The sequence below is a fragment of the Sprattus sprattus genome (genome assembly GCF_963457725.1).
Source record: "Sprattus sprattus genome assembly, chromosome: 12".
In the NCBI taxonomy this organism is placed as follows: Eukaryota; Metazoa; Chordata; class Actinopteri; order Clupeiformes; family Clupeidae; genus Sprattus; species Sprattus sprattus.
The window spans coordinates 23,971,143-23,997,418 of record NC_137910.1 but is presented as its reverse complement, the minus strand read 5'-3'; the positions used below and the strand labels follow the sequence as shown (position 1 = coordinate 23,997,418).

The 26,276-nt window shown below is 46.1% G+C and overlaps 1 protein-coding gene across 1 annotated transcript in view; it reads left to right on the top strand.

The window, feature by feature from the left end:
• lmbrd1 (LMBR1 domain containing 1) overlaps positions 1-26,276 on the top strand; it is a 70,554-nt gene that overhangs the window by 9,633 nt on the left and 34,645 nt on the right. Inside the window, exons 4-7 of the mRNA XM_080848667.1 lie at positions 8,440-8,537; positions 9,569-9,636; positions 14,340-14,425; positions 20,746-20,819. Of these exons, the coding sequence (XP_080704793.1) occupies positions 8,440-8,537; positions 9,569-9,636; positions 14,340-14,425; positions 20,746-20,819 (326 nt within the window). The remainder of the gene's footprint in view (positions 1-8,439; positions 8,538-9,568; positions 9,637-14,339; positions 14,426-20,745; positions 20,820-26,276) is intronic.

The following is a 26,276-nucleotide window of genomic DNA, read 5'->3' as shown; positions in this document are numbered from 1 at the left end:
GCAGGTGTGTGAGCCGGCTGGATCTGTGTGAGGGACCGATTTGTATCTACTGTGCTGTATCTTTTTTTCTCTTTTCGTCTTTCCCCCCCCCCTCCCCCCCCAACACAGTCATGCAAGCTTTGATTTGTTTTTTCTTTCTTTGTTTGCTTTAGTGTTCTTGATGACAAATGTCTGTCATCCTTTTATTTGCTGTCTTCCTCTCTGGTCTCATCCCACTTCTGTCAGTCGGTGGAATATGAGCAGCTGTCTTTGTCAAATAAATATGAACACGCCAGCAGTGCGGGAGACTCTGGAGAAGCGAGAGGAAGCAGGAAGGCATGATGGCTTTCTCACTGAGCCGTGAAACGTCAACATCAAAACGATCCAGTCGAGAGTGTCTTTATTACTGAAAGTCACATTGCGCCAGGTTGAAGTTTTGGATTGCCTCTCAGCCTAATCAATCCATTAAAACAGAAGGTGCCACAGGGCTACAGTGTTCGTCAGCCACTGACTGCCACAGGGATAGATGCATTTAGCGGCTCTAACCCTGCTGTCATTGCGATGGCAGAAAGCTCATGAGCGTTTCAGGCCTGTGTGACAGGGTGGCTCTGCTCCCTTTCTCTTCCTCCCTTTTCCTCACCTACCCATCAAATGTTCGTAGGCATTTCTGTCATTGTGCTTTTGCCAGGACTGTCTTCAGGCTCACACGCGGTTCACGTTTTGACAATCTAGTGTTGTTGATTAGCTGCTGTTGTTGTTGATTTTTAGTTCCCTGTGCCACTTGTGCAATGCAGTTCTTATTCCCTCACCAGTAGGTGGAGATCAAGCTCCATCTTGTTTAAGAGATTTCTGATGCATTTTAGTCAGAGAACACAAGGAGTCTTGGAGCCAACATAAAGAAATGTCCATTCAAAAGCAGCAATTAACAAGCCCTTTCCATCTTTCTCTTTTGAAGTATAATAATTTCAATGCCTGACATAGAGATTGTCTATCTTGTGTTGTGTAATTTCCCTGTGTAGTGAATTGATCTGTATTCTGTGGCAATCACTCTTAACAAGCAAGATTGGGGCACACACTTAATGAATAAGCAGTTATTGACACATTTTCACACATAGCAATTATTTAATTGTCCAACATTCCCTTTAGTCTTACCTACCAAGAACGTGAGGTTCATAATTTGTCAAATTTATATAGTCAATGACCCAGTCATTTATGCAAATATCTTGACACATACTGCAATCACAAGTAGTCAAATATAGTCAAGGCCAGTCTGTGCTTCTGCTGCTTTTCCACTCAAAATATTATATCCCTTGTGCTAATAACCTGTGTTGGCCTTGCTGCCTTGGCTTCTGAAATGTTGAAGAAGATTGTGTCTTTCACATTGTGTTGGTAGCCGCTCTTCTAAAGACTTGCCACAGAGCCACTTCAGTCTCTCTATGAGCTCTTATGAAGAGGTAATGTGCAGTACAGTACATAATGTTCAGCCAACTTCAGCACGTTTGCCCATCTCTCGCCTTCTAGAAGTGACCGTGCAAACGATTTGTAGCAGGATGGCAGTGTCTGCAGATTTGGCCATTTTTTACAAATGGGCAAACCGAAGGAGGTGAGCACTTTTTTCCCTTTCTCTCCCATTGCCAGTTGACTTATTTACAGGGGGGGTGATGGATGTCCAAAATAGCTTAGCCCTGATCTCAGATGAACTCTAATCTTTTGAAAGCCTCTCTCAATGTGAGGCATCCTTCCATTTCTACATCTGCTCACTCGGCTCTGTACTTCAAAGCAGTGGTGCTTAGGCCCCTGGAGCAACAGGGCAAAATACCCCTGAGCCTTCTAAATAAATCATTGGATTTCGTTATGCCCCCCACCACCACCACTCACCCTGCCCCCCTCCAGTTTTTTGGGGCTGGCTGATGCAGAGGGAGGTGGGCAGGAGGGGAAAGGGTGGTAGGTTGCAATCCTCATGATAACTATGAGCATAAATGTGTTTTTGGGGGGGTTTGCCCTCTGTACTGTGCATGTGTTGAGTGATTACAAATGGAAAGTGCTGGTCCCGATAGGGGCTGCATGGCTGGAGACTCGTGACAGATTGCACGTCTATCGGAACAGGCAGCTGTATTTGTGCGAGGTCTTTGAACTCCCCAAGATAAGTGCTCAGGTCTTATACCGGGAACAATGCGTATGACCCTCCTCTCTTGCTTCCTTGGATTATTCCCAACCCAATCCCTGAGAAATCCATCCTTGAGGTTAAGATTTTCAATGAACAGGAATCACTGAGAGATTGTGGGTAAATCCCTATCGTCTTGTGTTCAGAACATCCCCAGAGATTACCCTTGCAGGTTAAGTTATTAAGAGAAAATATATATTTGTTCAGCTGGCTATTCCAAGCCCCCCTTCGGAGTGTCTATTAAATGTAGTGGTCCTTTCAAGTGGACGGGATGGCATTGAAGTTTGTCTGCGAGTTGGAAGGTGAAATGAGGAGAGATCCTGAATGAAACTGAATGAAAAGGCCCTGGATGTCTGATTTCCATGTTGTTGGCCCTCAGGCTCTCACAGACCAGATTGTTTTTATTTAGCATCATAGTCTGCTAGTGGAAATGCTTTCCAAGACTACAATGAACTTATTTAGTAAGGGAGGGAATTGCCACAGAGGTGACAATACGATACTATTAGGATATTTGGGGCACGATACGATATTATTGCTTTTCTTTACATTTTACGATACAGCTAGTATTATGATTTTATTCTGTGATTTTACGTATACGTGGTGCAGTACATTTGTTCTCGACCCTGACTTCCTTTCCCATTTTCGCTGTGATGCAAAAGAAGAATGACTTCAGAAGTAATGTTAACCAAGTATACGTAAATACAAAAAACATCAAGATGAAAATATGAAATTAATAAATATCTGTATACTTGGTGCCGCTGTGTCGCGATACTATACTACATTTTTTTTTTTTCTTCCACCTGTATTGTTTAGTATTCTTGTTAGACAATAAAAGGGATTTTGAACTAAAGCTAAACATATGCAATGCATGTTGGGTAGGTTTTGATGGGCTCTGCACCCTGAGTTTGGAATTCAACCTTTGTTCCCTCCCAGCTTGTTCTGTCTCAGCTCACTGGTGAGAAGGGGTAGCAGCTAGATACCGCTACGCTAGGAATTATGTACCAGGGTAAGGTTTGGGGGAGGCTATTGTGCTAGCTAACAATAGGAGTGGAAAAACATTGAATATGACAAAAGGAGGCAAGATAAAACCTTAACCTATATATGTAACTGAAAAATAATGGAAGAAGAACTTCAAACTTCATGTGCTACTCTTTTCATGCGGCTTCGAGGCCTCTGGGTGAAACATTTCCATTGTTGTTTTGTATTTTGTGGCTCTCTAAACATGCCTATGACTAACTCAGACTTTTCAAATATCAGGAAAGTTAACTTTTGATCATGAATGAACTTGGGGAGGGGGGATTACACTCCTGAAAAACTATGGTTGTAACAGCCTACTGGGGCTGAGGGCTCATTTTACAATGCCACTCTCAACCATGGACCAATAGCCTCACAGACTCCTCATGTGTCATTGGTGGGATGAAGGTTTCCCCTTTTTTCAGTTCCCCACTTTTGGTATGTGATTTTGTCATTTCATATTTGAGTTGTTCCTCAGTCTTTTTTATTATAATTTGACATATGCAACATGTTATTATTGTCTATGGACTTTGCCACCATTTTGGGTTGCCTTGCTTTTCTTCCAAAGCAAGTGTTCACCCATTCGCAATGCCATGAAAACAAAGATACTTAACAAGTGTCTAATGACGAAAGATAATGGCCCCTGTCTGCTCACCCTGATGGGACATGCCTGGCCTACACATGAGGATTAACCAGTCCCACTCGCACACCCTTGCAATCAGACCATCGTCACTTCAGGCCCATCATAACAACAAATGCAGCCTTGGGATTGTTTCCTAGTTAATGTGATATTGACTTTTACTTAAGAGCAGTTATAAGCTCTGAAGATGTGCTCTAGTGGGACTGTGGCTGGTTCCAACTGTGTTTAACCATCAGTTTTCTTGTGGCGCTTGTTCGGAGGACGACGGGACCCCAGGGGTCGCACGGCGAGAATCCAATACAACGGCAAATTATCACCCACCCTGATTTGTAATCCGATGGGCCCTGTACAGGCCAAGAGGGTAATGCTCCAACAGTAGCGGATTCTGTTAATTTACGGCCTTGTGACAATCAATTGCAAGTTTGCCGCGACTATTGCCAGAGGAAAGAGAGTCAGAGAGTGGAGATAAAGGAATCAGCTATGACAAATGGGATGCACTATAAATGTGTGTTTATTCTACAGCCTCATTCAGGAGACAGGGACTGTGAGGATCTTGTTGTAGTAGTTTTTAAGTAGAAATTTCCTTAAAGTCTGTCGAGCTTTATTGAAGCTCCAGGTGTGTTACTATTGTCCATTAGTCCTCAGTCTTCCTGCAGGTCTTCCTGCAGGTCTTGTAGAATATGGTAGGAACTATGGAGTGGTCTCTTAGTGTCATATGGTAGCGCTATGCCCTCTGTGTAGTTCTTCTCTGTAAAACAATGCATTTGATAAATGGTGTTGCTTTTTAAAAAAGGACATACATACACAAGCTAGATGTCTGCCTTCTTCTTCAGAAGTCTATAGAAGGCCATAGCAGTTGGACTCCAGTTGGATTCCGTAAGCAGGGTTGGTCTCCGAAGAAACCATTTCCCATCTTCCTCTGTGTGTTCGAGAAGAGACAAGATAACACAGGACAGCCTGGCTGAGCTGGAAAAAGAAGAAGGGGGAAGAAAAAAAGATGGGATTCAGTTGAAAAGAGTCTTGCCAGCACCAACAAAGTGTTACCCCAGACAGATTAATGTCTCGTCCCAACAGGCCCACCCCTGCCACGTCCTGTGCATCCCCACACTGCTGCCAGTTTACAGGAAATGAGGGGGGGGGGGGGGGGGGGGGGGGCACAGACGCAGCAGGCTCTGAGATTTCCTCCAGCTCCCGAGTCCTTTGTCACTGCTGCTCTTGCTCTCACTCTCCCTCTCTCCCCTGCCTCCCATGACATTTCATTTTCACATGAATGTAATACATTCTTGCCGCCTGGAAGGACAGGAGTCGTGCTGTCAATGCCCTTGCGGCAGGCTGCCTCCTTGTTCGGGACACGGGCGGAATGCCCCCCATCATTCCTGACCTTGAGGACACTGTTGGGCAAGGCCGTGTCTGGCCTTTGTGTGTGTGTGTGTGTGTGTGTGTGGTGTGTGTGTGTGTGTGTGTGTGTGTGTGTGTGTGTGTTTGTGTTTACATGTGTGAATCGTTTAACAGTTGGGCCATAAGTTTTGAAATTATTTAGGGCAAACCCCATTGTGCACGCCATCCCCTGCAGCGCTCTGACCTCTCCTGGTTTTTGACAACCTCTTTGCTTATGCACTTATGGCCTTTGCACACCCACACAGCCCACTGTGCCTCTGTACGTCTCTGAGCTCCCAGAGTTGCAGGCAGAACCCATTGTTATGCCAACCCACTGAAGACCATGGGAGAGTGTGTTGGAGCATACAATCGAAAGGTGCATTCATGTGAAAACCATGTAAAATAGCAATTTTAGGCATGTGGGAGGTATATTCTGTGTACAAGTCTTTATATTACAGATGGACAGTAAGTGTACCTGGGACCATTCTTATAAGATACCTAAATAACTGTACTGTGAATGTGAGAGATGCTATGAGTCATCATGACAATGTCACACCAATAGCACATCAGTGGTTTTAAATGTGTCTAAAGAGCATATTCGTCATATCTTATTTTCTCTAGTCCTAGCACTGCCTCTGCATTTTGTTTGTTTGATGCTAAGTAAGAGTCATGCTTGGCAATGTTCTAGAAAATCTCTGTTTTCAGCTGATGCTCAGACAGTCCTTTGTGGCTCTCATTGGCCTAACTTGTCTCGCCTCAACTGGGGGAAGAGCACCGGGCATACGTAAAAGGGGCGCGATCTTGGTGGATGGCTGAGGTTGGCTGTTGAATTATTTAGCTCATTCTTGCCTCCGTCAAGGGGATTAATATGCTAAACTTCTCTTCCTGGTCAGGTGCTTTTCCCTGGCATTGGATCTGGTTAGAGAGTAATGGATGATCTGCGCTAATGCAGGGGCCGCCTGGTCCCTCAATGTGTTAATATTCATGGTGTTATGATTAATATTACCCATCGGTTTGCGCTATGAACATATGTTCCAGGAGGGGCAGCACTGTGTGGGCCTCTGCGTCATTTGTTATCCTTCAAGACCCGGCTCCCTCTAGCCTACATGAAGCTTTAAGTTAAGCGCTCGCAAGCAAACACCTTAGCAAAGCGTTTAGCGCAAGTTTATCGCGGCGAGTGGAGTACTCCGCCACGCTTTCTTTCCCCTGTTGATAAATAAAGCTTCTTTTGATTTCACGAGGCACGTCTTCCCCTCACCTCCGATTTTTGCTCAAGGACAACAGACTGCATTTTTTTTAATAGTTTTTTGCTCACTTTCTCTTTTTGTAATCAGTTCTTTTGTTCTGCTGTGGGCTTTTTCCATGAAGACCTGCGTGGCAAGTGCTAAGGAATGTAAGGATGGATAATGATGACTAATTGTGGATCATCAGTCATTATTTTTAACGCCATGCCACTCCAGCCAATGAATGAATTTTCGAATAAAGAAGCTCTACCGTTGCAATGAATTAATGAACATAACCAATTGGAACTCGAAGTCTGGCTGAGAAAAAAAAGGCTTTTTTTCTTGTCTCTGCTGTGTCCATTTGTCTCCATCACTTTCTTTTTGAGGGGGGATTAATGAGTTACTAGCGAGGCTCTCTTCTTCATGAGTAGCTTTCCATATTTTAAAAGCTGCGTCGAGACACCAGAACCGTTTCTTGGCTGACATTCTAATTGTGTTCCTTGTTTAGTCCTGCATTCTGAACCGTGCTAATGAATCACGTTATCACCTCGAGGAAGTGCTAAGCCTGCCGTGCCTCTCCCAGTGTAAACCCCCCCACCCCCACCTCCCAACGTGTTTCCACGGCAGTTATTTTGGGGGTTTACTGGGGCTGTCTATAGAGACATCCATTAGCTGTAGATAGCGAAGCCCTCCTGCTGTCTTAAAATAGCTTCTCTTCACACACACACACACACACACACACACACACACACACACACACACACACACACCTCTAAAGTGTCTATGCCTCACCTTGCCTCCCTGAATCTCTAATGCCACGTGGTGTTAGCATCCTGTCTAATAAACAATGCTTGCACAGAAGCATCCAAACAAACACGGGCCTCTGTAGCTGTCTGTGGAGGATGAGAGAGAGAAAGAGAGAGAGAGGGAGGGAGAGAGAGAGAGAGAGAGAGAGAGAGTGTGTGTGTGTGTGTGTGTGTGTGTGTGTGTGTGTGTGTGTGTGTGTGTGTCGAAGCAGAGGAGGGAGAGTGTAGAGCGAGGGTGTGTGGGTCGGTTGGGGGGGTGGAGTGCACTCTACACCGGCAAGAAGCCGGCAAGAACAAAGGCTTTTTTCTGGGTCTGCTGCTGTTCAAGCTGACATCCACTGGTGGAGGATTTCACCTTGCTCTATTTATGCTTTTCTCCGCTTCCAAACAATGCATATGGCATTTCATGGCCTGATGCCCTTGTTAGATGAAATGGCACACTAACCAAACATTACGGTCTCACTAGCCAGGTAGTACATGAGAAAAACAAATGAATCATGGTAACGTAGCGAGCGTTCAATATAATTTTGGATGGTTTGTTGCTTACCCTATGTGTTCAAAGAAACGTTGCTCTCACTTCAGAAAAGGGACCTTTTCTTTATCACGTCTATGATCTTGGCTTGATTTTAAATAGGACCAAATGGCTCATGTAGATAAAGCTGTTCATGATCGCCTGTGCATTTTCATAGAAGTAAATACCTTTTCATGCTGCTGTTGATTGATGTCACACAGATTATGGGTACACGTACTCAGAACAAAGAGATATGAAGTGATAGGGCCACAAGGGAGCGGCTCCCATTTCAATCAAAAGTGTATTAAAGGAACTCCACTCCCCCAGGACACTAATGCGTCTTTCCCTTCTGTATCACTTTGACAGTTGCCGTTCGAAACAATATTGGTCTTTCTCAGTTTCATGATTCTGCTTCGTTCTTCCTTAAGATCTGTCAGTAGGTGACCGCTACGTATATTGCATAGGAAGGCATGCCCGCACTGACTAATACGACCATAGGGAAATATGCTGCAGTTGATCCTGCATCCGAGGCACAAAACAATGCTGCTCCTTGTGTCTTTTCTTAATTGCAATGCTGTGCCTCGTCATATCTGTAGCATGTACTATTACCTCCCAGTCGAGGATGTTTGCATGTGATGGGCTGTTGTGAGGTGATGATTAACAACTCTATCTCCCTCTTTCTTTCTTTTTTCTTTCTTTCTTTCACTTTCTCTCTCTCTCTCTAGCTCTGTACTCCATCATCCTGTTTTGTGTCTTCCTCTGGATTCCATTCGTCTACTTCTACTATGAGGAGAAGGACGACGACAATATCAACAAGTGTTCGGTAAGGCATTGTGTTCTGTGCTGCTTATATTACATCACACAGGATAAAAATAAACAATGTATCTGGTTCTTTATGAAAATAGAGTACCCCCCCCCCCCCCCCTCACACACACAGCTTGCAGCTTGAGGGATGATGCCCTCACAGAGGCTCATTCCTTGAGTCCATATTCATGTGCCTTCTGAATAAGATAATGAAACATTTTCTCTGGAATAGAACTCGTAATGCAAAGAGTCGGAATGAGATGGCCTGTTTGGTAAGAGATAACATTCAACGAGACGCAGACCCCGATTCGATTTAAAGACAGCCATCGCCATTAAATCACTCTGATTATAGAAATCCTAAAAGCCCTAAAATTTTCCACACTTTTAAATGGACCCTCTTCCTAAGAATCAGTGATTCAACTGCAGGGAGTTGTTGCTGGCCTAAAAATTAGCATTTTTTCCCCTTCGCAGGATAGCGAGCAGAAATTTCAAATATTTGTCTCCAAGGACACCATCCTGATGTGGTGATAACATGCAGCAGGGCCTTTTTATTTCTCCCTGTGTAGATTTTTGAGCTGACAAAGGCTCTTTCTCTCTCTCTCTCTCTCTCTCTCTCTCTCTGTGTGTGCTGAGCATCTCCTTTGAAACCAAAGGGGCCAAGAGAAGCAGTGGGAGATAGACAATGTCTCTGTCAGTTCTGAACAAATAACGGTCTTTTCTCCCTTTCTCTCTATCTTTCCCCCCCTTATCTCTTCCTCTCATTCTCGCTCTCTCTCTCTGTGGCTCGTTGTTCATGCTAAGGAGCTCTTCTTCTGATTTGGTCTTCCTCTAACTTGCCTCTTTTTCTTTTGTTCTCTCTATCTGTGTCTCTTATCCTCCTGTCTGTCTCTCTCTCTCTTCTACACCCTCCCTCTTTGCAGAACAACCCCCCCCCCCCACACACACACACACACACACACACACCCACACCAACCACCCCTTTGCCCCCAGACGAACTTTGATTTTATTACCGCCTGATTATGTACAGTGTGATTTCTCTCTTCATTACAGCAAGTGAAAAATGCGCTGAAGTACACAATTGGATTCGTCATCGTCTGTGCGGCGCTGCTGCTAATTGGGTAAGTACGTGGCTCCGAGGGCCCACACCAGTGCAAGGGGGACCCAGAATATGTCATTAAACCCAGCTAATGAGAACCGGCCGTTCGTCTGTTTAAAATCCTTAGTCCCCCCGTCCATTGCTATTCCTCTCTAATGCCAGCACAGGCCACGGCCGAGGCCCCAGGCAGCTAAGTGGCCCGCCTCTTTCTTCTCCGGCCCAGAGCTTTGAACGGGTGCAGACTGGATTTAAGAGGCAGGATTGAAGTGTCCCAATCAGGGAGGGTCCTGGGGAGAATGGGCAGGACTCTGGCGATTGATCTTAGTTAGGTTCTTAGCAGCTTTGTGTCGGAAACAGTGGATCCAAGTCGAAAGCGCACAGCAGATAGCTAGCATTAGCATAATAAAGAAGTCCAAAACTTGACAGGGAGAGTAACGGCTCAAGTGCAAGGCATGTGTGATGCTTTCATTCCTGAGTCCTTGGCAGGCGATAATTTGGTACATTGTGCTTTATGAAGGATGAAGGTGTTTTATGAGTTCCAACCCAGAGTTGCTACTACTTTATCCACTGTACCTGAAGCTCTTTACGTCCTAGGTGCTGTTGGTTTGGTTCATGAGAGGCAACTCCAGATTAATACTAGATCTTGACCTTTTCCCAGTCTTTTCCCCCCGTCTTTATTTCTGGCCCATCTTTGCAAACGCTTAACAAGTAAATTAATGATTTGGCAGAGATGTGCACAGACGCCAGAGAGATGAAGACCTTCCAATCAATGCAGCCCCTGCAAACCAATGAATACCACCGCAGTGTCCAAAAGATTTTTCATTTGATGTCGGATCTTTTTTCCCCCCATTTCACCCTATTTTTTTTTTGTCCTTGTCCTAGTAGACCTGGAAATCCCAACACTTCAGTCTAGGCTGTACCCACAGCCAAGCACTGATTTTAAATCCCCTAAAGTGACTTGATACCTAAATCCATAGTGATACATGGCACTGCACCGTGTCCCATTTAACCTCAAGTTTACACTGTTTATGTTCAGCCGTGCCTGCACAGCATAAAACATAATGGATATCTTTTCTTCACGATCCTGACAATAACATGCTTGTTGCTAAGATCATATAATTTAATGTTCTCTCAAGCATTAAACAACGGAGGTGTGCAGCTAAGCGAAAAGAAGGGGAGGGTGACAGGGGGCACCCCTGCCATGAGCTTGACTTAAACAACTCCAGGGGGGGATGGCAAGAGAAAAAAAAACGCAATGGAGATGCATTGGAGACCGAAGCAATTTGGTGTTCATTTTACCTTTTGAACCATCCCATTGCCCCTCTGTTCTGCGCTGGGGATTGTTGCCGGGCTCTCCTGGTGCGCTGCGACATGATGGCTTTTACCTCCAGCCCTCTCTCCCCCTAGTGATGGCCTAGTGACAATGGACCATTGTCACCCGGTGGCTGTTCATTCTGAGACCCACATCTCTTTTGTTTTCAGTTGAGCCAGCATGTTCGGGAACTTTTACTTTCCCCCTTTTTAGTTTACCCTGTGAAAGGCAGCCTTTAGGATTGGATGCCTCCTTACAGAGTGTCCTGTAAACCACCCTGCTTATTTGTTTATCGTCTGACTCAAGGCCTCTTACGAATGGATCACTGGATGTCCCAGCTGCAGGCTTTGTTTTCTATTTGTGAGGCCGCATTGTTTTTGGCGGGCTGCTAATTCATTCTCTGGTGCTTCCTTTGCTTTGATTGGCATGTTTACAGATTAGCGCAGGACTTGATTAATGCTCTCATTTCACAACAAGAAAAGAACGGTCAGACCAAGCACAATTTCATTAGCGCGGTTTTGGGGCTGTGCGGCTAGACACATTGCTTTCATGCTTGAAAAGATCTGCGGCACAGGTCAATTTGGGTTAGCCACATAAATAACCGTGTGAATTAAAACTAAAGATACCCTGTCCTCATACATTACTCAGAAACAAAAGCAAAGAGAAGTTTCCGAGCTGTTATAAATAAACCATTATGTGGTGGAAGAATATTCCCTTTCACTTGAGTTTCAGCTCTTAAGTTTGAAGGGAGAGACAAACAGATTCTGTAGATGTGGTAATGTTCTGAAACCCAGGTAGTGTATGTGCTGGTATGCAGGTTGGAACATTCAGGCTGATGTATGTATACACATGAGAGGTGACCTGTTGTCAAGATGTTTACAGTGTATGATGTACATACGCCTCCTCAAAGTTCTTTGGTACAAATGATGCTGTGGGCTGTTGACAACACTGATAACTTGAGAATTCCCCATGCCATTTAGATGCACGATTAAAAAGGAAAACAAATGCCTTTGGTCATTTAGCTTTGATCAAAAATGCATTTGATCATCTTATGGGCTTGATTAACATTCATAGTATATTTCAAGGCCAAGAAATGTACTTGTATTTCTGCATCAGACATCATTGTTACTAGTCAGTGGTTTTGTATAGTCATTAACAAAAACATGGGCATTTATGTAGACCTGTAAATGGTTAAAAGAGTAGCATACTTGAAGTATTAAGTACATTTCATTTAATTTAATTGAAGACCAAACAACCATCCTGATAATGTGTCAAGGACTGAAATGAGGTTACTGCTTGTACAACAATCAGTCAAGACTACAAACCCATCAGCAGGTTTAGTTCAGGTTTAGTACCACTGTTGTAGAAATGTTATCACCACCCCATGACAGTCCAGCCAGCCTATTGGTAGAATGAAAACCGCACTCTCAAGCTTTTCTCTTTTATCAATAAGACCAGTTTATTTTAGTACAGACGTTAGTGTTAGTGTCAGCCAGCCAGCCTCTCAGGTGAATTGGAGGGAAAACGTTGCCGTTTGCCATGAATAGTTGTCTGAAAGGTTGAGAAAGCATCTACATTTTTCGGTCCGACAGACATAAGCTGACCCCCAGACGTGACACAACATTTTCATCTAGCGCCATTTGCAGCCACTTCAGTGAAAGTGGGATATAGGGTAAAAGATCCAGGAAAGTCCCACTACTGAGAAAAATAGCCAGACTTCAAACCTGAAAATGTCACAGTGTGAAGGAATGCCCAGTGAATGAAGCACCAAAATTACACCTTATTTTCATAAAGAACACCATCTGTATGTTATAGAGATACAAAATTGAAGCCCCACCAAAAATAAAAGTGCAATTGGTGTGTGTGTGTGTGTGGGAGAGCAATTTAGACTTCCATAAACATGTGTTTTTCAATCCAGACGTCAGCAGACAGCTTGGCTCCATTCCAAGGTCAAGGCAAAACACAAACACATCGCATAACACCGCTGCTCTGAGGCCAGCAATAAGCCCAGGTTGCAATTCCATCAAAAAGTTCTGTGAAGATCTAAAGTCAACAGTTGGCAGAGGACAACCTTCAAATATCGGCACAGGCAGCACCGGGACATTTCGCTTGGCCTGAAGTCTGTTTTGGCTGGCCATGAACAGGCATAGCAGGCAGGAATGAGTTGATGGACATCACAGAATCCACGCATCAGGCGCGAATCTCACTCTCACCACAGTGTCCCTGCATATAGCAACCGTCTACCTGCTTCTCTACTGATACCATTTTAGACAAGGCACCCAGTGAAATAGATGGTCAGAATAAAGGGGGACAGATGCAGCTAAATGCTGCAAAATTAGCAACATGTTCCAGGTAGTAGGTCAGGCTAAATACTTAATACTAAATACGTAGCTAATAACAGTGTGACACAATAGCCACAATAGCTACACAGTTTGCACGTCTTATGTCTTTGTGGAGGAATAGTGTCATAGCAATGAGTACAACATAGCGATCATATGACATTGAAGGCAATATGTTTCAACAAGTAAAGACATAGTAAACCTATACTATAAACTTGCCACATCTAGGGAAAGAGTACACACTGTACAGCGACACAGGCTACAGTCATGTAATCAACCCCTGAATGTAACAGGTTATTATAATCATCTAAACATTTGAGTGAACTCTCGATCTCATTCTCTTTTTAGAATGTGCAGGCTAATTGTTTTGCCTTGTGCATTGGTGTATTTCTAGTGAGTTTTTGAGAGTGCCCTCATTGCCATAATACTCTTTAAAAAAGTCAGTATGGACGAATAGAAAGCTCTGAATATCAGACAGCGCGTTTGCAGAAGACAAGTAGGCCAGACTGCCTATTGAAACATGAAGGACGGTCTTTGATGCCAGTATGAGGCACTTGATCAAACTTATTTTAACATTGCTTGGAAATATTAATTCAAAGTGTAGAATATTCAGTTAAGGCTGTTGTAAAGCACTTTCAGCTCATTTCTGTCGGAATTGGTCTCTGTAGGAGTCCACCTTCTCCTTCTGAAGCACTTCACACTGGCAGCCGACAGACAGGGATTTCTGTCTCATACGATTTCCTGAGTGATTAACATTGGCGGAGTATTTTAAATATTTATGTATATCACTACGCAGACCAGAAGTGATCCCATCTTTGTCAGCACATTGATGTTAGTTGTATCAGAATGCTACCTCAGCTAGTTCTCTGTGATTTGCAGCAGCTTCGTCACAGGTATTCTAGCATGGCGTAATGCGATTCAACATGTGGCTCTAATAGACTATGCTTGAGGAAGTGAGAGAGGTTGAATAAAAGCCTGAAGTGGAGATGGAGCTTTTTAAATGGTTCAACATGAACAGAGATGTCAGGAAGTGAAATACCACCTGTTAACGAGGACCATTGTTATCTCCCTCAGGGCTTTCGTACCGCTGCAGCCTCCGCCCAACACAAATGCCACCCAGTGGGATAAGATGCAGTACCTGGTGGAAGAGTTTGGCAACCGTAAGTAACTTAGATAAGATGCCCTTCGCTCCATCAAGAGAGAGCCTATCACCGATGGCCCAAAAAAGTTATTGAGCTGGTTAAGGTCCCAGTAGTACCCTCCTCTCCTCTCCTCTCCTCTCCTCCCCTCTCCTCTCCTCTCTTCCCACCTCCTCTCCTCTCTACTCTTCTCCTCTCCAGTCCAAATAAACCGAGTCCAGTCAAGTCTAGTCCAGTCCTAACGGTGTCTGGAGGTGTTGTGGCATGACTGTGGCTTGATTGAAAAGTGGTGCGCTGACACTCAGGGTTGGCGTGCGCGACATTTAGCCTCGTCACTGTCAGCCCGTTTCATTGAGGCGCTCGTGGATGCTGCCACACTAACGCCGGGAGGTGTGTGTGTGTGTGTGTGTGTGTGTGTGTGTGTGTGTGTGTGTGTGTATGTGTGCATGCGCGCTTTTGCTCTTGTGTGTGTGTCTATAAAAAAAAAGTCAGCTTTTGAAATGCCACTCAGAAGCCTTTCCTCAGCCATAGACTTATGTATGCCATTCCTGTTTATCGGCAGATTCAGTGAATATGCCCCCCCCCCCCCCCCACAGTTTTTATTTATTTATTCATTTATTTATTTATTTGGTTGTTTGTGAAACGTGACTCAAATGTAGTCACTGCCGTGTGGAGAAGGCCCTTGTTAATGTTTGTTTTATGGGAGAGGCTCTGAATTTTTAAAAACCATATCAGTGCTTGCATGTGTTGGTAATTTTCATCGCTGTGTGTGTGCGCAGTGGTTCTGGAGTGCTCCTACGCTATCTCTTCCCTCCCTCGTTCCTGTTCAGACTAATGGGAACTCGAGGCCAGCGCGCCTGTGCTCATATGGATCTGTCACCCCTGGCGGAACCATGGCGACCTCCAGGCCTGCTGGGATCGAGGGATCACCCAGGAATTGAGCCCATCTGTCACAGCAACCCCACACCTCCACACCCTCTCCACTCCCCTCTCCACACCTGACTCTGTGGTGCCTCTGTTGGCATCTTGAGGCATCGTGGGGCCACTAAAGGAGTTCACCACAGGCCATTGCTTTTCTTTGTCAAAAAGAAAGGAAAAAATCCCAGCGGTCTTTATTTTCTCTCCTCCTCTCCAGATGGTGGGTTAATTGAGCAAACGGAAGTCAACACCCCCCCCAGCTTCACCCTCTCCTCGTCCCTTGCTAAGTTAGCCCCCTATGACCCTTGCGTTTGCAGGAAACTGCTCATTTAGGCTGCCCCAGCTGAAGCACACAGGGCTTGTGTGACAGTGCAGCAAAGCCTGGCTCGCGCCACTGCGGGTGGCTCTGCTCTGGCCTCTCTCGCTCCCTCCCTCCCTCCCTGACTGACTGACGGAGTGACTGACTTATGGAGTGACAGAGTGACAGGAGGAGTGACAGAGTGGTAGAATGGCAGGAGGAGGTGGGAGGTGGAGGCCACGTGGGCTCCTGTCCGCTCATGCCACGCACCCCCTCTCAAGGTCGTAAATCAAGGCCAGTGTGACGACAACAATGGTCTTATTTCACTGTGTGCTCCTTGACTGGGTGAGAGTATGAAGTAGATCTGTATGTGTGTGGTTGTGTGTGATGGGCCACTGTATGCATGACGGCCGACCAAGTCGCCTCTATTTTTTGGACAGAGCTGAGCACTCCCTTGTTCGACAGGGGTGGTCATTTTCATAGAGAGAGCTACAAAAAAGGCATTCCTTCACTTGGTGTCTTTCTCTCTCTTTTTCTCTCTCTCTCTCTCTCTCTCTCTCTCTCTCTCTCCCCCTGCTCTCTTGCCTCTTTGCCTCCCCAGCCTGCGAGACAAAGAGCCGGGGAAAAATCCTGCGTAATCCAATGATAGCCTTGAGTAACTCTGTGACAGTCACCATCCTCTGGAGGAGAATCTTCTAGCTGTCAGCCCCCTACCCCCCCACTCCCAAGGCTGCCCCCTTTCTCCAACTAACCCTTTTTTTCTCAATTCATTCTTTTGTCTCCACTGCCCCCCTCTCAGGAGCCCTGTGTTCTAATGAATAGAGTTTCTGCTGAGGTTTTGGAGGGGAAAGTGAGTCTAAAAATAACTAGAGATGCATTTCCGCAAGTGAATGCGAAGTGTCATTGCTCTACAGCAGCAGAGGATCAGTAACCCTTGCCCAGCAAATGAGAGATTATACAGCCCCTAACTCTGATTATTGTAATTATATAATCTGGAAGACATGAGCATACAGAACACAGTAGGCTCTGTGATTTAAAAAACTGTTCAGAATGAGTTGACCAATGAGTTGACTATTGTGTGCAATAAGCTACATTATCTGGCCAGATCAAGATCCAGATCAGGCAAAAAATGGATCATCTGTTCATTCATTCAAGGCGTAAAAAGACTAAAGTGTTACAAAATTCTTCCCCTTCTCTATGCTTTTAATGTAAAGAATGTCGGTGATTCTTACTATTAGGCCTCAAAGTCAATGTCACTGATTAGAAAATGTCATGTTACTGTATTCGAGCAACAACAAACCCACGTCTATAAGAATTAGTCTGTTGGTTATAGTGTATGCTGAGTATACTTGGTTGTATTTGATACATACATTTTCCCCCAAGAGGTGAGTGTCGAAAGCAAAGGTTACAGTTAAGACAATATAGTGTCTTATATAAGAAATATGGTTAAATTATTAACTCTTTCACATGAACCAGGCCTTCTCAAACCCCCGCAAACCAGGACCCCCTAAACCGCTCTACAGTACTTGTTTTTCTCTTGTTTCTACCACTGAAACATCCTTTGGCTGCATGTAACAAACATGTCTTTCAATTTTCCAAATGCAGATTGTTTGATGTTGTGTAGCCTGGCCTACAGGTAAAATTCAAGAAATTGATCATAGGCTGTAGCCCAACAGCAACACCTTTGAGGTTCGGGTGCACAGTGCCTCAAAGCTGTAATGCAGTGCGGTGCTGTAAAGAATTCTGCACATAGGTAACCACGTAAGACACTATGTTGTTATGGTCTCCCGACTAGCTTGTAGAAACTAGCAGCAACGTAATTTGACTTGTGTTGCCTCACTACAGACTACCGCCAATAGCCAGCTGGCACGTATATTTTGCGCCTGTGTGAGAGAAAACATGTGTGTGTGTGTGTGTGTGTGTGTGTGTGTGTGTGTGTGTGTGTGTGTGTGTGTGTGTGTGTGTGTGTGTGTGTATATAGATATGTATAAGTCTGTATTTGTCATTCAAAAAGGGAAACGTGAAGACCTTGGACTGCGAACGTACACACAATAGGCGCACCTATAAACCTGTTTGCTTACAGAAATGAAAGATAAATGAAACCTCCTGATCTTCCTACACATGTTGAACGAACAGCCAATCAGAGTGATCTCTTTCACGAACAGCTCAATCATCCAAAAAGCCGCCGTCTAGTCGACTAGAGCCACAGATGCTAAATGACGGTCTGTCATTGCCCGACAGCCACCCATCGGCCTGGTGCGTCATGGGCTTAACCCCTGCCCCGCCTTCGATCGCTTCACTGATGTCCTGAGGGGCCGGTGGCGTTGTCAGCTGAGCGCAAAGGGTCACGTGAATACCTTTTGAGATGAGACCTCCTTAAAAGTCTCCACCGCTGCCTTGCTTTAAAACCACGGCCCCCAACCAATCCCCCCTTTAGCATCCTGCGACTCAGCTGCACACATTTTCAGAAGTGCTTTCAAGCTCCATGTTTGCAAGGGTACTTGTGTATTTGAAGCACTGATTTATTCAAATTATTGAGTCCTGTCTGGGAAAACATACCGCCGACGCTATTAAGACAAAAATTGGCAGAACTTCAAATTAAAAAAGGGGGGTGACAGAGGCTGTGTACGTGTGATCTGCATTCCTATTAGAGGAGAGGTGAGGGCTAGAAGATGCGTGGAGCTCAGAGAGGAACGCTAGAGATTGCGCTAGACAGATATATATCGCGAGGTTGGGCTGGGGGGTTAGCTTTCATTCCACCACCTACCGTGGAGATCTTATCTCTGATCGGCACTTAATTATGCCACGGAGGCCAGACAGGCGAACATACTCTTCTTCCCTCTCTCTCCCTCTCTCTCTCTCTTTTTTCTCTCTCTCTCGCCCCTCTCTCTCTCTCTCTTTTTCTCTTTCTCTCCCCCTCTCTCTTTCTCTCTCTCTCTCTCTCTCTCTCTCTCTCTCTTTTTCTCTTTCTCTCCCCCTCTCTTTCTCTCTCTCTCTCTCTCTGTTTCCCCCACCCTCTCTTCCCTCTCGTTATTGCCCTCCTACCACATCACATAAAGAGGCCTTGGCAGGAAGGCTGCGGCCCTTCCTGAGCATCGTGAGAGCTGGCCTGATGCAAGAGAGAGACTAGCTATTTTCTCATGCCCTGTTGCAGCCTCTGTCCCGCCTAAACGGCACAGCTTGCACAGTCACTGCGGCGATGGTTGGAGTGCGCTAGCAGCGTGACGGCAGGGCTCCCACTCCAGACAGGGATTTAAACACGGCATGCCTAATGCCGGCACGCTCCAGCCTTCCCCATGTACCCTGCTGCCGACTCCACTCACGGTGAGTGCCGGAGCGTGAGAGACGACATGATCAAGAGGCACAGTATGAACGAGAGTGACTGACTGAGTGGGTGCATGTGTACATATGCTTACATCCACACATGTATGTATGTATGTATGTATGTTTGTGTGTACTACATGCCTGTGTACAATTCGACCTGTGTGGATGTGTGGAGGACTAAGTGTCTGCATGTTCGTTTGTGTGCACAATTGTATCATCATATACACACCCACAAACACACACACACACGAAAGCAAACAAGCAAACGTAAACACACACAAACACACATACACGCACTCGGAGAGCTAGCTGAGTGGCAACGCCGAAGGAGCTCTTTAATAAATATCTCTCTCCCTCTCCCCGCTACTTTGCCTGATGTACACGCACCCTTGGGGGCTTCATGCTCTGGGAGATAAGGGCCTCCTCTCCTCTCCTCTCCTCTCCTCTCAGCGCTCGCTCGCCTCCAAGGCAGTGCAGATGTGGAGCACCGCGCCACCGATAATAGACAATATATGCCAATGTCTAATCCCTGGAAAATCTGCTGAAGGATTGGAGCGCACAGGCAGCAAACATCCCTCCCCTCCGCCTTTGTCGGGGAGTTCATAAACATAAGCGCTCTCGCCATGCAGAACACGGGGGCCATTGTCTCCATAACCAAGCTCGCCACTTTACAAAAGCGGTGAGATCACAAAAGGGAAACACCTATTGAAATGTTAATGCTCATTGCAGCTGTCAGACTTCAAAGCTCTTGTTTTTCTGTTTTTTTTTTGGTCGGTCCTCCTCCCCTCTTTCTGTCTCTTCCGACTGCAGCGGAGAGCAGGTGTATAATTCATCTTTGTTCTGTGATTGCCTCTGTCTCGGGTTTCTCACGCAGCCAGGTTGCGAGCCAGGCTCGAGCTCAAGCTTTCACTCTTTTCATGATGAAAAGCTGCTAGCGGGGTGTGCAAGAAAAGCATTTCGGTTGAAGGCACCACCTTGTTGCCTGGCCAGCATTTGGGTTTATGCGTGATTGCACGTGTGCAGGAGGGCTGATCTCCCGGCTCTTAATGCCAGATTCTTGGCTACGCTGTGTTGTGGCAGCATATCCGCTGAGGGATTGTGGGATAGGTAGCTGGAGCAGGGCAGTGGTTGTGGTTCTGCCGCCGCTGCCGCTGCTGTTGCCTCTGTTTCTGCTGTTGCTGCCTCTGATGCTTCCTGCAGCCCTGGTCCCTGAGACAGGTGGGGTCTTAACAGGGAGCGAGACCAGTCACTGCCCATTCATCTCCCTCATCTGGCTCTTGTCCTGACAGCTGGCATCATGCCCCGTATCTCTCTCTCTCTCTCTCTCTCTCTCTCTCTCTCTCTCTCTCTCTCGCTCTCTCTCTCGGTCTGTCCTTTCTCTCTCTTTCTCTCTGTCTGTGTCTGCCTTCTCTCCATCCCACCTGTCCGTTGTCCCTCCTGAAGCACGTCTCCCCATGCCAGAAAGATCAGACATGGCTCGTGGATGACGCGTCTGTTTAAGTGTGCTTGTTGTTCATCTGTCACGTCGTGTGAATGTTTGACATGGGTGTGTACTTTTCTTTCATTATTTATTTCATGGAAATGGATGTTTTCAGGGCTAAAGCACTCTGGTGACCTTTCTGGGATGGGCACAAAAACCTGTGCCATTTCAAAGAAAACAACGTCTGCCTTCAAAAGACCCCCCCCCCCCAGCCCCAGAAAACTTTGTAAAAGCACCAGGACTGAACATTTACATTTGGCACATTCTCTGATGGTGTTTTTTTTTCTCTCTCTCTCTCTCTCTCTCTTTCTCCCTCTGCAGATGGCCTGGCTGCTCTGTCTTTCTCCATCAGTTCACTGACCTTGATTGGCATGCTGGCTGTGATCACTTACACGGTGAGTGGACAGTAGAGCTCCCGCTCCGTTGATTTGCATGTGCTCAGGAGCAACGTAGCGGAGCAAGCGAAGAAGAGGGGGGAAAAAGAAGAGATAAAAGAGAGAGAGCGAGCAAGCGAAAGAAAGCAACAGAGGAAAGGGGGAAAAAAAGCCTGGCCTGTCCAAGAGGAGAGTTTTGTGAGTTGCCAGGCGAGCAGCTTATGGGGACACGACCTGCTTTCTGCTTGGTTTCAGAATCCGGGGCGTTCAGTTATGAGTGTTGGATAGGCAGACAGCTAGAAAGCTGAGGAAAGAAAATGTGCGACTTTTCCCCTCCCCTCTCTCTCTCTCTGTCTCGCTCCTGTACTCTTTGACGGTCTCCTTCTGTAGTTGTGCGTACAGTGGCCAAACCAAACCTGGGAGGTAGGTAGAGCTGCTGCAGACCAGTGTGTAGCACAGAGAAACATTTTGAGTGGTAAGGAGCCGGAGTGATTCATGAGCGTCTATGAGCTGGCAGCAGGCAGTAAAAACGCTCACGCCATTGTCAGGTGAGTAAGTCAAGGTTGATGACTCAGTGCTCCTCCATGTGCCCGTGCCTCTCAATTTGCTTTGCAATAGATCTCCCAGTTTGCAATTCAGCCCATTTCACAATGCTATCTCCACCGCCCCATACACACACACACACACACACAGACACACACACACTTCCCTAATCTAAGCCCCCTAACCAAACCTAATCATGTCACAGTCCTGTCTTACTCATTGCACCTAGTGATGGCGCACCTATAAACCTGTTTTGCGAGCCGTCTGGTCGGTCGCTGTGGCGGTGAGCGCGTCGATGATGGAGCGGCTGCCTGGTATTAGTAATGTTTTGTGATTCTTGCGTTCCTGGCCCCTTGCTCACGTCTCTCCGTGCCGCTGTCACGCCCTCACCTGAGCGGCGTCCGGAACATGATGTATAGGCCCCCCTCGCACCATCGCCTTTATTCGCCACCTATTTATATATCTCTGGCTCAAAGGCCATTAATATATGCCGGTATTTTGATTCCCTCAGCATACTGTAGCTGTCTCCTTTCTGCTCCCACCTTCCCCCCCGGCTCATTCCCACCCCAAGAAAAATCGACTGTGCTGTAACACTCGTTAATGTCGTCCATTTTTCACAGCTGCTATCACCACCACTAGACTGTGAACATCTCCGGGGGTGCCTGCGTCAGAAGGGGAGAATCATAGAATGCCACCTTGTGAGAGGAGAGAGGGGTGGCGGGGGGAATCAACTTACAGACAAAATGGCTGCGGCAGAGAGAGCACTGGCATCTACCCAGTTCAAAGCGGACGTCTGAGAATTGCGTCAGCCATTACAAAAAAAAAGGAAGGCTTGTCAGTAAATAGTACACAATCGAACGACAAAGTTGCAGAGCCTATCTCCCTTTGGTAAGGCTAATCCTCTTTGACAGGGATTTCTTTCTTTGTTCCCTCTCTCCTCCCCTCCCTGACCACTGTTCTCTAGTGCTGAGCTACACACGGCTCGCTTTAAAGAGCTGATAATCACCCTGCTACACCGACGCTCCTAATGTGCTCGGCTCGGCTCTCCTCGTCGCTGACCCCGTGTTGTTCGTGGCTTCAAGAGCTGCCCGCAGTCTAATCGAGACTCCTGGTGCGCCTTTGTTTTTGATGTGTAGTGCTGCCGAGATTGAAGTCAATCAAAGGCCGGGAAAAAAAGAAAAGAAGAAATAACATAACAGCCCGGGGTTTGCAGCGTATCTGGATCTTACACTGTCTCTGCCTTTTACGTTTCTTCTCCTTTCTACCCCATCCCTTTCTCACACGCTCTGTTTTCTTCTTTTTCTGGTCCTCTGTAGCCGTCTTTTTCTTGCACATGTCTGTTCCCTTGTTCTCTGTCTGATACTGCCTCTCACTTGACCCCTTTGTATGGGCCTGATGGCTCTGGATAACATTCCCGGTTGAGTTCAAGTGCTTAAATCATTCTCAGATTAGAAAATAGGATCTGCACTATTCTGAATCTTCGTGACTCATGGACATAGACACATAGTCTATGCATCGGCTACCAGATGAAGAATGCACTAGGAAACAGGACTCGTCAGACCTAGGCTAAACATGTATGCTATCGCCTTGGCTACATGCAAGGGTAGGGTGGGTGGGCCAAATGAAGAGCTGGTGATAAATAACATCTCTCCTCTTTCATCCATTATACCCATGAACAAATATGTTTTGCTATACTGCACAGGCAATGTGCAGAACTATATTTACAGAGAGTACCTCTGGCGTTCACTCCCCTTAAGGCAGCCTTTGAAATGGGCAAAATAATCATTGGGCCAGCTTACCTGGAGCTTTTGTAACCGGCGCTCAGGTGCCGCATTTCTTTGGTCCATTATGTTCATTACCCTTACATGCTCAAATAGGAACCACCATTTATTTTTACCAGCAGTTTAGCAGATAGCAATCATACAGTTTTGCAATCATCTAGTATAATAACAATGGCTAATTTTCAATTTTTTTTCTGTATCGAAAGTGTGATCTACCAATATTAACAAAACAGAATTCAAATCCACAATCTCAGTTTCCATTCCATGCTGATGGCTCCTAACTCCCCCATAGAACCTTTTGCTTTTAACCTTGGCGACCATGTCACAGTAAAATAGCCCCCGAGCAAGTGGGGGTCCTCTCTCACCCCGGCGCTCCCATCCCGTCCTCCCCACGCCTTTCCAGGAAGGGGGCGATTTATCAGACAGCGCTATGTGTTGTTATTATGCATGATTAACCTAATGGAATCTAAGTGATGGGCCCCATATGCGGCCCTGCAGTGTTGTCCTGGCCTGGCCAGGTTAATTTATCACCAGCCCGCATGCTGAGGTGGCCACTCACTCTTAATTCAAACAACTGGCCCGGGATGTAAACTGCGTATAACAACACGGCCCCGGACGGGTCCACTCCACTCTAAGTAAATGCACATGCAAGCACTTCCAGCCTGCCCTGCTGTTTGGTGGGGTTCTTTATGTATTCATTTATTTGGCTAACAGAACACTTTTCAACAGTGTTGGGGGAATTAAGATTCCCCTAATGCTGGGATGAATTGGAACCTAGCCTTATTCGGGATCTAAAATATCTGGGATAGTGCTGTGCTGATAGCAGTATGGTTCCTGTCCTGCTGTCAGGTTCCCTAAAAGGTTTCACAGGAAGAACTGCAGTCATGCCCGAAAGAAAAGTGGATCTCTCTTGCCCTCCTGGTTCAACCTTTAAATATTTTATCACGGTGCATCCTGATGGCAAGGACAGAAAAGGCTGCGCAATGAGTTTGAGCTTTTTGGTAGCTAAAAGGGAATTGCTTTATAAATTGTAGTTAATGCAAAAAACGGAGAGCATGTTCACAAACACTTCAGCTCAGTGGAACGCTTGTTGCCCTTTGAAATCGGAACGCAACCATACGCAAACCTTGTCTGCCCCCCACTGTGTACTGCTTGTTTTAAATCCCACTTCCTTGTGCCCTATTTAGCAGATTGTAATAGCATTAGGTTTTGCTTAGACTCTTGTTGACGGTAAAAATGCTGATTTATACAGTGGGCACGGAGCTCAAGGAGCACTAGCACGAGCATGGCAAGATGGCGTGAGGTAGAGGCCCGTTTCGTGGGGAGTGTGTGTGTGAGTGTGCCTAATGACTTATGCTAATTCACTGAGTTGCCGGCATCGTCACCCTCTCTCCCTCAGCCATGCCCACGCGTTTGCAGCAGTCAGGCAGATCATTCTGTTTCAGTTCTTCCCCTTGAACTGGTTTTCCCAATGCTGCCACTACCACCCCAAACCCCCCACCATCACCACCACACACACACACTCACACACACACACTCACACACACACACACACACACTCACACACACACACACACACACACACACACTCACACACACACACACACACACACACACACTCACACACACACACACACACTCACACACACACACACACACACACACACACACACACACACACACACACACACACACAGAATTTCTTTCTTGGGGGAGGAGGAGGAGGGTTCTCTATGACACGCTTCACGACATGCTGACACTTTGCCATCCTGCTCAAGAGGTCAAGTTTCAAGGTTTTTACAGTCGACCGGCTTGTTCATGGGTGTGTGTGTGTGTGTGTGTGTGTGTGTGGCCAGAATTGGTTAGGTCAGAATTGTACAAAACCACCACACTTCATTCTGTTACGTCATTGTTAATTAAAAAATATTATATATTTTTATATTTTTCGTGTTTGGCTGCGTCAGATTCCCTTTTTTTTCTCTGCTTTGTAGCCAGCATATGCAGATGCCAGGCCCTGTGTAATGAGGGCATTGAGCAAAAAAAAAAAACCATTTAATTCACTTCAACTCTTCATTTGGCCTTTGGGATGACATTACAATGAAAATGATTGGCATGGTGACTTTATAATGTGATTGTAATATTTGCATATGCATATGAGTGTATATCATAAGCCCTTACTGCATGTCTGGGTGGTGGATGGCCGGGATGGAGGTGGGGGGGGCTGTGTCAGAGTGGGGCTGGGTGGGCTGGTAGCTGTTGGTGCATTTCAGAGCCCTGTGACTGTGGGTGCTTTCCCCATCACCATTGCTTCTGCTCCAGCCAGCCTGCCACCTACCCACCCACCGCTCAGCACCGGCCCCAGCGCGGTGATTTAAAAGGCTGGCTGGTGCGCTGACTTATGGCCCTCATGGCTCCATCTCGCGTGCCCTACCTCCTCATCCGCCCTAAATCTCTCCGGCTTGAAGACGCTGATATCGAATAAAAAGGTTAGGAGATTAATTTTCTCTGATTTAATCACAGGCCACTAAAATGACCTGGGAGAGGGAAAGCCCCCCCACACTGCATTAGCTCGTATGTGTGCAGTATCTGTGGGCAGAGAGGGTCCCCACTAGATTGAGCCCAGACACCATTTAATAAGAGAACTCAGTTTATATCACTTATTTTCTCCCTTTTGTCTCTTTCTTCTCCTGTTGTTCCTCAGGTCGTCTTAATCCTTTTTCTGTTTCTTTTTCTTTCCATTTTCCCGCAAAATGCATTGTCTGGGTGTGCTGTTGATATCCCAGTTATTGAAGAGTTCCCTCGCAGGTCAGGTATTGTGGGTCTTCCATCGTGCTGTGCAGGAAGCTTCTGCTATGGCTTATGTTGGGAGTTGCTTTTTTCATTCTCGAAAACTCTCAACTCGTTATTACCAATATCGTCAAGGCCTGCTGTTGTTTTAGATGTCATTGTGGCGAGATGTATGGACCTCCTGCAATCTGTTCCACACCTGCCTGTGCTAGCTAAATTGACAGTGTTGTATTTGTTAGGCATGAGTAAATGAAATTACTCCCTAATTTCCTTTAGTCTAATCTGGCTGTATTTAATTTACGAACGTCCCAGGGACAAAAATGAGACATAAATATTAAAGGAAACACTTCAGGTGCCATCTGGCACA